Here is a 15,555-nt window from a genome sequence, read left to right on the forward strand (position 1 = left end):
ACTGTGGTATTTTTACAGCACTGTTTTGAATGTTTATATTGTGTGTTTTTTTATATTGTGCATTTGTAAGAACTTGCGGTTGTAGCTTAATTTGTACATTTGTTAAAGTATTCCCCCAGTCATGTTTCATATGAATTATCAGTATGAAAATGTCCAGCATACACGTTGTCTGTCATTGGGTTCAATGGGCAGTTGTATTTTTACAGTGATTACCTCTGACAGTATTTTAAAGCTTATGTTCAGCATGTCTTAATGTCTCTGCCGGTGCTGTACATAGAAAAACAGTGTTTTGTTACGTTTGCTCTGTATCTAAATTACCAATAGAGAATCAAAAGATTCCTAAAGTGCCTGTCGACTGTTTTATAGCTCTGCCAAACCTCTTGTGTAAATAATATATAGACTGAGAAATTCAGGGAGTAGTTTTTTAGTTTTCACTCATGTTAATGGTCAATCTAAGTTAAAGTGATGTCAGGTCAGTAACTATGTAATCTGTAATAGTTTAGAAGCATCTATTGATCGGTAAATCCTTAAGTGAACACACATTATCACATGAAATAGATTAAATGTGTATCCAAGAAATACCTCCATTACTTATCAAAGCTCGTAGACATTAGATACCAGCATGTAAAATAAGGTATTTATATTTGTACTATTCGCACTGACAATACATTTGAACATTGTAAATAAATGAATTTAAAAGATTGAATTAAAACTCTTTAGGATCTTGTTTTATGTATTTTTTTTAGCTTGCTATTATGACATTTCCTTCAATTTCCACTACAATTCAAAATTTGGATCAGTATATATATATATATATATATATATATATATATATATATATATTTTTTTTTTTTTTTTTTTTTTTTTTATTTATTTTTTTTAAAGAAATTAATACTTTTATTCCACAAAGATGCATTAATTCCCAATGCATTAGTTCTCTCAAAAATGTAAAGTATCCCATGATTTACTCACCCTCAAGCCATCCTACGTGTTTATGACTATTGTCTTTCAGACGAACACAATCGGAGATATATTTAAAATATCCTGGCTCTACCAAGGTTTATAATGGTTGTGAATGGGGGCCGCGTTTTGAAGTCAAAAATAATCCATCCATCCATCATATAATCCATACGACTCCAGTGGGTTAATAAAGGTCTTCTAAAGTGAAGCGATGCATTTTTGTAAGAAAAATATCCATATTTAAAACTATATAAATTCAAATAACTAGCTTCCGGTGGACGACCGTACGCAGAATGCGCCAGTCGATTTGCAGCGGAACAGTATCCTTTGACCCGACGCACAACGTATTGACGAACGCGGAGGCACAGAGGATAGAGCAGAACAAATCACCAGTCACAGATTATAAATCTAAAACGATAATTTTGTGATTTTAACAAGAAATTTTGGAGGATTTCGATATAAGAGAAGAGCTTAAATCTGTTGCACAGCCCTAACCTTACAATACTCCTACATCCTGCGTCATAAATCGTGTCAGAGGATTACTCATTTGGCGCAAATTGACTTGCGCATTATGCGTACGGTCGTCCGCCAGAAACTATTTGAATTTATAAACTTGTAAATATGGATATTTTTCTTAGAAAAACGCATCACTTCGCTTCAGAAAGCCTTTATTAACCCCCTGGAGTCATATGGATTACTTATATATGGATGGATACATTATTTTTTACTTCAAAATGTGGCCCACCATTCACTACCATTATAAACCTTGGTAGAGCCAGGATATTTTTAAATATATCTATGATTGTGTTCGTCTGAAAGAAGATAGTCATATACATCTAAGATGGCTTGAGGGTGAGTAAATCATGGGAAAGTTTTCATTTTTGGGTGAACCATCCCTATATTAAAAGTCACAATAAAGACATTTATAATGTTCCAAAAGATTTCTATTCCAAATAAATGCTGTTCTTTTGAGCTTTATAATCATCAAAGAATCCTTAAAATGTATCGGTTTTCACAAAAATATTAAGCAGCACAACTGTTTTCAATATTGATAATAATTTTAAAAAATGTTTCTTGAATAGCAAATCAGCATATTACAATGATTAGACTTAAATTACACTTTAAAAATATATTTGAAAAGTTCTCCCAAAGTTAAAAAAAGTTACATTCTTGTAATAACATTTCACAATTTTACTGTTTACCAACCACCTCCAAAAACCCCTCAGTAATTCTCATTGTACTATTTGGTAGTTTTGCTAGTATTGTGATAAAGACTGAAATAAACAACTTATATATAAAATATGTACAAAAAGCATTCCATTCAGAAAGAAAAAGTGATTACCTCATAAAAATGTCTTATTTGCATCAAAGTTCAGCTGTTCAAATGTAAACACATTGAACTGTCGTTGCGCGCCACCTAGTGGACACACAATCCAGAGACCAAGGATAACCGCAGTGCAAACACCCCCAAAACGAGTCAAACCAGACCTGTTACATATCTGTCTACACTTAAAGCGTATATTCACGTCAAAACAAGTCCACATTAGAAAAAATACTGTAAAATATACACCCTCGTGTTTGTTTTCAACCTCGTATGCGTATATGACGCATAAACTTTAAGCATGGATTGACAAGAGTTATGGGATTAATGTCCACCTCACTTGTTGAGACACACAAGGCCCTCTGTTGTTGCCCTATTTCAATAATTTAAATACACACGCTAATTTAGGCACACTGACTTCATTCACTAAGAAAACATATTTGAATGGGGTTTTTCCTGATAAGAGACCACTGTCAGTTATCGGCCCCTTTAAGAGCGCTTGTCGCTGTCATTGACGAAATTTCCTGGTGTGAGTGAGTCTCGCTGGATATCAACAACAGACTGAAACAGACCACAAATGATGATTTGCTGTTCGCATGCGATTCTAATCTGCAGTAACGCTGGAAATAACATTTGACAGCTAGGGGAGTCACATTCGTAGATCAATGTGTCTGCTGGAGCCTTTTACGCCGGTTTTCTCATCGAGCTGGTAGCAGGTGGTGAGGGAGCGGGGCGAAGCTCGAATATTCATGCTTTCCTGTTAATGAAACTTAATTACGAATTCCGTGCAAGGTGGGTAAGAAACTTTCTCCCCTTTTCTGCTTGTTAATCCCGCGGCGGGCGGGGCACGTGTTACAATGTATCAGACTGAAGAAGCTTTTGTTACATTGTTGCGTACGAATTCGAATCCTCAAACTCATTACAGCGCGCGCGACTCGCGAGCGAATGTGCCACATTGTTTGTAGTTTTATGCAGCTGCAGCACGTTTTCTGGACATATGTTTATTTCACGCTATTAATTAATAGCTTGTGTGGCTTAATGTGACAACCATGCCTTACAGTCAAGACGAGGTAAGAAAATGATTTTAAATATGCTGCACGCACACGAAAGCCGCCATTCTACACGGCATCGATCTTCATAGTTTCATAGTGACGAAAGGCTTTTTAGGTCAAGGCATTAATCGGCAATCTATTGATGGTGCAACTGTGTCAACCCTCGATGTTTTATTGATGAGATCCAACTTGAGCTACACGGTGAGGTGAGGAAGATACAAAACCCTGGAGCAGAATGCTTGGGATAAAACAAGCATTTGTGTTGTTAAGATGCTTTTTATTATTTAACTAGAGATTGCTATACACGAGGAATAATGTGAAAGGGCGCTAAACATTGCTGAAAGACCCCGTAATAGACTGCGGAGGTTATGACAATAGGGGCGGATGATGTTTGGAGAGAGTATGAGGGAATGAAGATTGTCACAATGCCAGTATCGGAGGATGTAAAGGGAGCACAGAGGAGCAGCTTGGCCGCTGAACTCATTGTCAGAGCCGGGAGAGTGAAAGGGGAGTCGCCCAGTGGCGTCAGTACGGAGAAAATAGTTTTGGTAGCCATGGTGTTTAGCTATGATGTAATTGTGAGGGATGTTAATATAGAATTACAATAGAATGGCGTCTTGAGTAGAATACAACAGTCAGAACGTTGTTTTTTTTTTTTTAAGAATTTCGTAATGTTAAAGGAATAGTTCATCCAAAAATAAAAATTCTGTCATTAATTACTCACCCTCATGTCGTTCCACATCCGCAAGACTTTCGTTTTTCTTCAGAACACAAACTAAGATCTTTTTGATGAAATCTGAGAGGTTTCTGTCCCTCCATAGAGATCCAGCGCAACTACCACTCCAAGGTCCAGAAAGGTAGTAAAGATATCATAAAAGTTCTCCATGTGACTCCAGTGGATTAACCTCAGTTTTATGAAGCGACACGAGTGCTTTGTTTGCGCATAATTTACCACTTTACTTACAAAAATATTGATCTGTAACGCATGTTCACAAGAGCTTCAACTCAACGTGTTCACGCAAGAGCTGACATTGTTGCATGAACACACCTTGGCTGTTATTTTGTAAATAAAGTGGTAAATTATGTTTTTTTGCACAAACAAAGCACTCTCGTCGCTTCATAAAATTGAGGTTAATCCACAGGAGTCACATGGAGTACTTTTATGATGTCTTTACTACCTTTCTGGACCTTGGAGTGGTAGTTGTGTTGGATCTCTATGGAGGGACAGAAACCTCTCAGACTTCATCAAAAAGATCTTAATTTGTGTTCCAAAGATGAACGAAAGTCACGAGGGTGAGTAATTAATGACAGAATTTTCACCCTTTTTTACCCTTTAATTGTACATTCCCAGCTGACCGTTCTCAAAATGTTGGCTAATGTTCTGGCAAGGTTCTTAAAACGTTTCATAGGTTCTCTCAAATTTATGTACAAAGAATCTTCCAGTAACGTTACTAGAACATTCAAACGTTCAAAGTTATCTAGTCGTTCTCAAAATGTTAGCACAAAATCAAAATACATTATTCATGAAATGTTTTTTCTGAAACTCATTGGATGTTTGTCTAAAGCTCAAAGTATGCTTCAGTTTTGACCCCAAATATTGTTTTTTTTTTTTTTTTTTGTTTTTTTTTTTTATGTTAAATGTTCGTATGTTTATGTTAGGTTTGATTGATTCAAGGCCAACTCATAAAGATTTCACTTGCTTCATTACTAGGTGAATCAGCATTTTTGAACGAATCTCTTTAACGTCGCTTGTTGCCACCTACTGGTGTAACGATATAACTGATACAATCTTTATTTGAAGCATCATTACTTTCAAAAGGTGATTTACTGTATTTTTCACTACCTTAGTCATCAGTGTTTATACCCAAACTTTTATCTTAGTACTTCTGAACGAATCTCTTGAATGAATGATTTAATGACAGACATTTTTTAACAGTCACTTGTGGCCACCTACTGGTATAATGATGTAATTGATACAATCTTTATTTGAAGCATCAAGTTAAGCTATACTTCATTTTATGCACACAGACGAACGCACAGCCTTGCAAAGTATACTTCATTTGACTTGTACGCAAACACAGGCGTTCAACGCATGCGCAGTTTTGAACAATCTCTCGCCACGAGTTACAACCCATGTAAACATCGTTGTATTCTTTCATGCTAGAGTTGTACAACTGAGGGTACTTTCTAACCTCTTCGCACAATCTCTCGTCTATGTAGGCCTCCATTGTCACTGTAGCTTGCATGTGTTCTGTTCTGTTTATGCAGTTTTTCTTCAACTACCTTGTGAATCAACACCCCCAGGGCATGGTTGCCACCTTGTGGATAAACTAATTACTGCAACAACAAAAAAATACCCATGTTGTGTGACCTGCGCCTACAAATATCTGGCGGTGCGTGCACAGTATGCGCATACTTTTCTGATGACAAATTCTTGTCATGCTGACCTTTGCGTATTCTTAAAAAGTGAAGTATACTTTAGGCTTTTATCCCAGTACAAACTTTTATCTCAGTACTTCTGTGATAATTTGAATGTTTGTAACAGAATTAATGATACCGTGTGGTTGAAAAGACTGTTTGTGAAACTTTCAAACATGACAGCTGGTCTCTCTAGGTCAGCAGCAGCACCAACGCAGGTTTAGTTGCAGTGAATGCGCGTCAAAGGTTTAGTAGACATAGCCGAATCTTTGTTATATAGGTGTAAGATCGTGTGGGTGTTTGAATCAAGATTGCGATCTTTTAACGATTTATTGTGCAGCTCTAATACAGCTTGATGCTTTAGTTTGTTTTGAAACTGATATTGTTGAAATAGAGGAAATATACAAATGAACTGGTAACACAAGTGTTTTGGATATTAATTTTAAGTTTATTAAACCTGTAATATGGTGTTATAGGTGGTTTATGGATAGTTCACCCAAAAAAAGTTAATCATTTACTTACCTGTCATTCCAAACTTTTGCGTTTTGAAAAACATTTTGAAATGTGTTGGTAACCAAACTGTTTTAATGGCCATTGATGTCTATTGTATGGACAAAAAGACATTTCTCAAAATATCTTCTTTTATGTTCCATAGAGGAACAAGGTAATAACGCTTTATAACATCATGAGGGTCAGTAAATGATTGAATATTTTATCCCTTCAAACAGACTCTAATAATTATTCCCCCACCTAAACTTTGTAGGATGATTGTTGGCAGAGCTCCACCCAAAATTTGTCTCAGACACTTGTGCAGACTAGTGAGTAGTGGGAAAGTTAAAGTAACGCTCCACCCTGAAACCTCAAACTCGCTCAACTGCTTGTGCCAGCTATGCTGTGATTTACTCTCCAACATGCGTTTCGCTTTTGGAAAAGTTGCCATTGTGTGCAATGTTTCTTGAATAAAAACATTATCACAGTTCTGTTTATTTGGCATTCACTGGTGATCTTTTGCGATCTTTTTGTGATCTTTCGTCTAACTGAGGGGGACAACAGATATAGCCATGTCGTCGACATGACAGCCATGGAAGGATGGAACTGAAATAAATACTTTGATTGTTGCGATCCTATCAGACTTATGATAGCAACCTGAATCGTAACAAAGCACTGTTCGCCAGAGGAGAACTGGTCCCCCGACTAAGCCTGGTTTCTCCCAAGGTTTTTTTCTCCATTTTAACACCTATTTGCCACTTGTTTGCCACCTGATGGAGTTTGGGTTTCTTGCCGCTGTCGCCTTTGGCTTGCTTAGTTGGGGACACTTGACATTTGACTTGACATTTGATATTCAATAGTATTTTTGACATTTATTCAACAGTGCTTCTGATCTGCCTGCATTGACACTATTCTTTAAGAGCTGCTGTGCAGCCAAAATGTATGTACCAGTTATCACTGTAAAGCTGCTTTGACACAATCTGCATTGTAAAAAGCGCTATATAAATAAAGGTGACTTGACTTGACTTAAAGCGTTAGTTCACCTAAAAATGAAAATTGTCATTCCAAACCTGTAAGACATTCGTTCATCTTCGGAACACAAATAAAGATCTTTTTTGTGAAATCTGAGAGCTTTCTGTCCCTCCATTGACAGCCTATGCAACTTCCACTTTCAAGGCCCAGACAGGTAGTAAAGACATCATAAAAGTAATCCCATCTAACTGAGGGGGCAACAGATGCCAAAAATGTTCTTTTCCAAAGTATGCCTGCCTCTAACTCAAGAAGTAAAGGTATCTTAATATGAATTTAGATTCTGGTTTTTGGCAAACGTTTCTTTTTGTATCTTAATTTCTAAGGCCCTATATGGTTCAATCCAAGAGATATAAGATCTCAATGCAGCTCCATGTCCAAATTGTTAAATATTACCCATTTTCAAATGTTTTGGTTGTTGATGCTTTTTTTTCCTCCGGTGAAAATTGTCTCTACAAAATAGTGGATTACTCAAAAAATACTCATCCATGACATTTAATTATAATTTAATAATAATAATTTCATCACTATTTATGTTTGTCTTTCTTCAGAATTTTTTTAACAAAATCAAAAATTTGAAAAAAAAAAAAAGTTTCCGAAATTTGGGTGATTTGAAACTGAATGACCCAATTAAAGCTGAAAGGTGCCTCAAGATGCATTGCACCAGGTGTCATTTTTAGGTAAAGTGTTCCTTTAAAGAAATGATGTTCTTATAAACATAAGAGAAAAACTTTAGTCCTGTTGTAGTACTCATTCACAAGCAAAACTTTTATAGTCAGAGGCCGTGATTGGTTTTGATATTTAACACCCTGTCAGAATTTCTCATAAAATGCTGCGTTCTGATGAGTTTAAACATTGTAAATCTAACAAATCTAGACATGGGTGATATATACCATCCGCAGATATTTCCGTTTCCCCCATGAGAGCTGCATGAAACGTCTGCTTATTGTCAAAAAAAAGTCCCTTTCTAATTCACAGGAAGCCAAATTCAGTCTGCTTAAGAACAAGACGGCTGGTGTTAAACCTCAGTCCTGTCATTATCATGTACAGCATGTTGTCTGAGCTCTGGAAGTGAAATTAGAACTCGTTTGGAGGTTTTGAGTGTCTAGGCACGCATACGGCCGCTTTGTTCCCAGGCCTACTTTGTTTGCTGTAAGGTCAACTAACTGCAGGGAATGCAGAGTTTGGAACACCAATAGCATTATTTTGTGCCCCACCGTGGGTCTTTGGGTTCCTGCAGAGTTTTTTTGTGTATATAATCCAGTCACATGTTGCAAAGCTGTGTTAGTGTTTTAGCCTCGGCATTCTCAAGGAATTTTTGTAGATGCACAAAGACGTTTAAGACATTGCCTGAGGAAGAGCACAAAAGTTCATGACCTGCTACTTTCCATGTGTTTAACAGCCGAATGTCCTGTTTCCATTAGGTAGCAATTGGCACATATTAAGATTAAAGATCAAAAGTGAATATTATGTCATTATTTACTCACCCTAAACCTGTATGACTTACATTCTTCAGTGCAACATGCACATAAGGAAACATTTTGAATAATGTGCTGGTTGCCTTTTTTTCTATACAGTTATAATCAATGGTGAGTGAGGCTTTCAAGCTTCGAAAAGGATGCAAAAGCCGCATACATTAAATGGTTTATTGTGAGGCCATATGGTAGCTTTTTGTGAGAAACTGTGCTGTTATCGTTAACTAAAACAATTAAAAATATTTTCCGTAATTTATATAAAACTTAAACAAAAATAAAAACTTAAACTTGTTTTATTTCAGTTAATTGTCAACTAAAAAGGATAAAACTACAATATAAAAATATATTTTTTATAATTTTTAACTTATAAAATAACTTTATTTTGATATAAATGGAAGTTAAAGCTAAATAGAAATGTTTTCAAAACAAAAAAATAAATACAAAAGCACAACAAAATGACTACAACCTAAAATGAAAAGCTAATTCAAAATATTAATAAATACTTTAATATACAAATAATTCTAAAATAACACTGGGAAAGAATATTAAATTGTTATATAGCGCTACACCTATATTAAAATTCTGGACTATACCAATAAGCCGGTAATTTTCTTCATTTTATGGCTTATAACTGATAAATGGTTAAAGGTGCCATCGAATTGAAAATTGAATTTACCTTGGCATAGTTGAATAACAAGAGTTCAGTACATGGGAATGACATACAGTGAGTCTCAAACTCCATTGCTTCCTCCTTCTTATATAAATCTCTTTTGTTTAAAAGACCTCCAAAGAACAGGCGAATCTCAACATAACACAGACTGTTACGTAACAGTCGGGATCATTAATATGTATGACCCCAATATTTGCATATGCCAGCTCATGTTCAAGGCATTACACAAGGGCAGCCAGTATTAACATCTGGATCTGTGCACAGCTGAATCATCAGACTAGGTAAGCAAGCAAGAACAATAGTGAAAAATGGCAGATGGAGCAATAATAACTGACATGATCCATGATAACATGATATTTTTAGTGATATTTGTAAATTGTCTTTCTAAATGTTTTGTTAGCATGTTGCTAATGTACTGTTAAATGTGGTAAAAGTTACCATCGTTTATTACTGTATTCGCGGAGACAAGAGCCGTCGCTATTTTCATTTTTAAACACTTGCAGTCTGTATAATGCATAAACACAACTTCATTCTTTATAAATCTCTCCAACAGTGTAGCATTAGCCGTTAGCCACGGAGCACAGCCTCAAATTCATTCAGAATCAATGTAAACATCTAAATAAACACTGTACTTACGCGATTAGACATGCTGCATGACGAACATTTAGTAAAGATCCATTTTGAGGGTTATATTAGCTGGAGATATATTAGGGCGGAGAGTGCGAGAAATTAAAGGGGCAGCAGCCTGAATCGGCGCATTTCTAATGATGCCCCAAAATAGGCAGTTAAAAAAATTATTTTAAAAAAATCTATGTGGTATTTTGAGCTGAAACTTCACAGACACATTCAGGGGACACCTTAGACTTATATTACATCTTGTAAAAAAACGTTTGATGGCACCTTTAACTTGAAAATTTCACATCATTTTTGTCTAAATGAATAAAAAATAAAACATTAAATTTTAAATGCTACAAAAGAATTTAGGCATCACTACATTGTAATGCAAAATATGAAAATTTGCTAAAAAATTACATTTAACAGTGTTATAAAATTAGTGTTTTTAAAGATTAACTTTAGTGAGCGTTAGATGATGGCAAAGGTACAGTTCAGAAATCCTGTCTGAATAATTCGTTTACAAATCAGAAGTCATTCGGATTTGTAACAGCATGGAGGTGAGTAATGTTCACTTATCGCTTTTAGATAGACTTTATATGTCTGGTTTTCCTCACACTTCAAATCTCTACAGTCAGAACTGGACAAGGGTCTCACTATGGGCCAAAACAACTGTAAGGATCATGGGGCCTCTACCTCTGACCCACAAACTGTACAGAACAGAGTGCTGGGCCTCACTAGTCCGACATCAGCTGATCTCTTTGAGATTGTAGCATTTTCTCACAGCGAGTTCAAGCGGCCCAGTTCGCAGACCTCAATACCCAGTGCAGCAGAGAGACTATTATTGTGCAAGCGAGTGACTTTCAGTTGCGCATTATTCCTGAGCCAAGAATGGCTGGCTTTGTCGTACTCCGATTCTGGATTTCACTTAAGATGATTTTGAGTTCTTAATGAGTGTAAATATTCATATCATGGTACTTTCCATATTCAGTATGTGCAATGAACATATGAAAAGCCAAGACTTGGTCTAAATGAGAATGATATTTATCAAGATAGTACTGTGCAATTGTACATTTCTTCATCGCTGCACCATTTCATGTCAACACAATGACTTAGAAGCTGCTTTTGTCCCTACAGGGTTGCCACCCGCCATGTTAAGATAAAGACACAGATCTCTGTGTTGAACATGCTAAAGCGACTGGATAAGATAAGGTTCAGAGGACCGAAGCGAGATGAGTTCCTGGACCTTGCTGAGTCCCCAAACGCATCTGACAGTGAATGTAATGACGACATCCCAGTAAAACACCGGAGCTCCATCAAAGACACAGAAGAGCAGCGAGACCCTGTAAGTGACGTTCCTTCATTTGTGGGAATATCAAGGGAGAATCTGTCAGAAGGTGCTGAACACATTTTCCTTAAAATGTTGAGTGTTTTGTCTTTTTAGAAAAATGGAGAGATGCGATATGATTGTGAATTAGCAGTTTCAAAATGATTATAAAATTATTTTGAAGATTTCAGAACATCAGTCATAGAAAACCATTCAGGTAAAAAAAAAATTCAATTTCTTTATTCCCATTCCATATTTTTTTTTTATTTTTTTTTTTAATAATACTTTGGTACATGTTATTCTAAAGCAAAAATGGTTTCTTAAAGGATTAGTTCACCCAAAAATGAAAATGATGCCATGATTTACTTTGCGAGGTAAAAATAATCCATATGGCTCCAGGGAGTTAATAAAGGCCTTCTGATGTGAAGCGATTGGTTTTTGTTAAAAAAATATCCATATTTAAAACTTAAAGGTGCCATCGAATGAAAAATTGAATTTACCTCAGCATAGTTGAATAACAAGAGTTCAGTACATAGAAATGACATACAGTGAGTCTCAAACTCCATTGTTTCCTCCTCCTTATGTAAGTCTCATTTGTTTAAAAGACAGGCGAATTTCAACATAACACTAATATGTATGACCCCAATATTTGCATATGCCAGCCCATGATCAAGGCATTAGACAAGGGCAAAACGTCTGGGTCTGTGCACAGCTGAATCATCAGACTAGGTAAGCAATCAAGGACAATAGCAAAAAATGGCAGTTGGAGCAATAATAACTAACATGATCCATGATTACATGATATTTTTAGTGATATTTTTAAATTGTCTTTCTAAATGTTTCATTAGCATGTTGCTAATGTACTGTTAAATGTGGTTAAAGTTACTATCGTTTCTTACTGTATTCACGGAGACAAAAGAGCCATTGCTATTTTCATTATTAAACACTTGCAGACTGTATAATTCATAAACTTCATTCTTTATAAATCTCTCCAACAGTGTGTAATGTTAACTTTAGCCTGTTAGCTACGGAGCACAGCCTCAAATTCATTCAGAATCAAATGTAAACATCCAAATAAATACTATACTCACAGAAATCGATGCATGCATGCAGCATGAATGACGAACACTTTGTAAAGATTCATTTTGAGGGTTATATTAGCTGTGTGAACTTTGTTTATGCTGGATAAGGCAGTCGAGAGCTCGGGGGCGGGGAGCTCTAGATTTAAAGGGGCCGCACACTGAATCGGTGCATATATAATTATGGCTCAAAATAGACAGTTAAAAAAATTAATAAAAAAAAATCTATGGGGTATTTTGAGCTGAAACTTCACAGACACGTTCAGGGGACACCTTAGACATCTTATTAAAACTGGTTCTAGGGCACCTTTAATATACTGAAACAACTACCTTCCGGCAGACAGCCGTACGCATCGATTTGCGGTGGAAGAGTGACCTCTGACGCGACGCGTGATGTAATGATGAACAGGGAAGCTCAGAGGATGGAGCAAAACAAAACACTGGTAATGTATTATAAGTCTAAAACAAGAAATTTTAAAGCGACATGTCGGAGGATTTTGATATAAGAGAAGAGGAACTTCAGTTGGTTGCACAGCGAGAGGCATGTAAGCTTACGATACTCCTACATCCTACATGATATATCCCTTCAGGGTTTACTCTTGTGGTGCAAGTCGACTTGCACACTATGTATACGGTCGTCTGCCGGAAGCTAGTGTCGTGGAAATTCCCAATACTAATCTGACTTCACCACTGACAATATAATATAATACAATACAATACTACAGTACCAATACAGTACAACAGCCCCTTGAGGTAATTACCGTCCCGAATATAATACTACAGTATCTCAAGGTAATTATCTTCTTGAATACTTCTAATACATTTCCAATACTTCGAGGACATTCCCCCTCCGGAAGTAAGGTGACGGCGTCCCGTCAAGAAGCTACTATCACTACCTCAATCACACATGAGCACACAGGTCTTTAGCATCTATACACTCTCACCGTCCTTCTCAAGTGTACGCTGGTCCAACACAGGATCATTAATACTAACTCCGAGTCCTGCCGGGAGGTCACTCGTCACAACAACAGAGTGAGTCTCCATGAATAGAAAGACACATGCACATTTAAAGGTGCCCTCGAATGAAAAATTTAATTTATCTTGGCGTAGTCAAATAACAAGAGTTCAGTACATGGAAATGACATACAGTGAGTCTCAAACTCCACTGTTTCCTCCTCCTTATATAAATCTCATTTGTTTAAAAGACCTCCGAAGAACAGGCGAATCTCAACATAACGCCGACTGTTACGTAACAGTCGGGGTGTACGCCCCCAATATTTGCATATGCGAGCCCATGTTCCCAACATTATGAAAGGCATTAGACAAGGGCAGCCAGTATTAACGTCTGGATCTGCACAGCCGAATCATCAGACTAGGTAAGCAAGCAAGAACAATAGCGAAAAATGGCAGATGGAGCAATAATAACTGACATGATCCATGATATCATGATATTTTTAGTGATATTTGTAAATTGTCTTTCTAAATGTTTCGTTAGCATGTTGCTAATGTACTGTTAAATGTGGTTAAAGTTACCATCGTTTCTTACTGTATTCACGGAGACAAGAGCCGCCGCTGTTTTCATTTTTAAACACTTGCAGTCTGTATCATTCATAAACACAACTTCATTCTTTATAAATCTCTCCAACAGTGTAGCATTAGCCGTTAGCCACGGAGCACAGCCGCAAATTCATTCAGAATCAAATGTAAACATTATAACAGTATACAATGCTCACATAATCCGACGCATGCATGAAGAACACTTTGTAAAGATCCATTTGAGGGTTATATTAGCTGTGTAAACTTTGTTTAGGAACTGTTTAAGGCAAGCGCGAGCTCCGTGGGTGGAGAGCACGAGATTTAAAGGGGCCGCACAGCATAAATCGGCTCATATTTAATGATGCCCCAAAATAGGCAGTTAAAAAAATTAATTAAAAAAAATCTATGGGGTATTTTGAGCTGAAACTTCACAGACACGTTCAGGGGACACCTTAGACTTATATTACATAAAAAAACGTTCGATGGCACCTTTAAGTCTTACAGTTGAGTAAAAATCAATGTCTTCTTCACTGTGATTTGTTCTGGTGATTGGTTTGTAATGATCTAAGCTAATCAAATGACTGGTCTTTCACCTGAGCATCCTTAGTCTGCATTTTCTGTACATTTCATGTTGACATAAAATATTTCTATCATACTAGTTATTTTAGATTATAAAGTTTTAAATATGTATAATTGGATCATTTTTATGACGAATGGATGCATTTTTTTGGGGCTTCAAAACACACCTCCCGTTCACTAACATTATAAAGCTTGGAAGAGCAAGAATATTTTTTTAAATATATCTCCGATTGGGTTCATCTGAAAGAACATAGTTATATACATTAGGATGACTTGAGGGTGAGTAAATCATGGGATAATTTTCATTTTGGGGTGAACTATCCCTTTAATCTTTAATCACTTAGGCCATGCAAACTATTGGCTGTTTTCTCACTTTTTTTTTGTGTTGTTTTTGTGTGTTTATTTTGTTATCGAAAAGAAATTGTGCAGCATGTATTTACATATCATCGCTGTTGGATGGAATCCTTGTGTCTCCAAAAATGCTACATTTCAGGAAATGGAAAAAAAACAAAAAACTTTTTTTTTTAAACTATTAAACACTGCATTATCAAAGTTGACGTTGTAGCTTTATATATGGACAGACACTTGCATGTGGCATTTATATTATTAACATTTTACCAAAATCAAGCGCAAATGTTACCAGCGAATTTCAGAGAATTTTGGATGTATGCGTTTTTTCCGTCATTATAGCGGCTGCATCTGAGGCGATTAAAAAGTGCATCTCACTATGTTTTCATCAACTTACGGTTTATAAAGTTTATTGTAGCACTTATAAAAATAAAGGGCTTTGCACAGGCTACTTTGGGAAACACTGTGCTAGATTTAGACATCTTCTCCTCTCCTCAAATACTTCATATGCATATATATGTTTCCTGTGTAAACACTGTACTTTTTCAAAGAACCAGTTCTTTATTTACCCTTACACTGCAAACAAGCAGAGACTGTTCAAACTGCGTGTGGAATTTCATGATAGAGGCGGTGGAGTCATGAGTTTTTACTGACAATTTG

At 36.3% G+C, this 15,555-nt stretch overlaps 1 protein-coding gene and 1 long non-coding RNA gene across 7 annotated transcripts in view; one reads left to right on the plus strand and one right to left on the minus strand.

Moving 5' to 3' along the window:
• Positions 1 to 15,555, minus strand: part of LOC125248033 — a 48,932-nt gene that overhangs the window by 3,824 nt on the left and 29,553 nt on the right. The gene's annotated exons all lie outside the window — the stretch shown is intronic.
• Positions 2,779 to 15,555, plus strand: part of gramd4b (GRAM domain containing 4b) — a 41,724-nt gene continuing 28,947 nt past the window's right edge. For 3 of the 6 annotated variants that reach the window (XM_048159600.1, XM_048159603.1, XM_048159605.1), the window contains exons 1-2: positions 2,779 to 3,073; positions 11,164 to 11,371. In XM_048159600.1, coding sequence (XP_048015557.1) covers positions 3,045 to 3,073; positions 11,164 to 11,371 — 237 coding nt within the window. In that variant the 5' untranslated portion in view covers positions 2,779 to 3,044. Of the gene's footprint in view, positions 3,074 to 3,141; positions 3,352 to 3,410; positions 3,540 to 11,163; positions 11,372 to 15,555 lie in introns of those variants that run through there. The other 3 variants (XM_048159604.1, XM_048159606.1, XM_048159601.1) reach the window with 3 other exon arrangements.

This window comes from Megalobrama amblycephala, linkage group LG15 (genome assembly GCF_018812025.1).
Source record: "Megalobrama amblycephala isolate DHTTF-2021 linkage group LG15, ASM1881202v1, whole genome shotgun sequence".
In the NCBI taxonomy this organism is placed as follows: Eukaryota; Metazoa; Chordata; class Actinopteri; order Cypriniformes; family Xenocyprididae; genus Megalobrama; species Megalobrama amblycephala.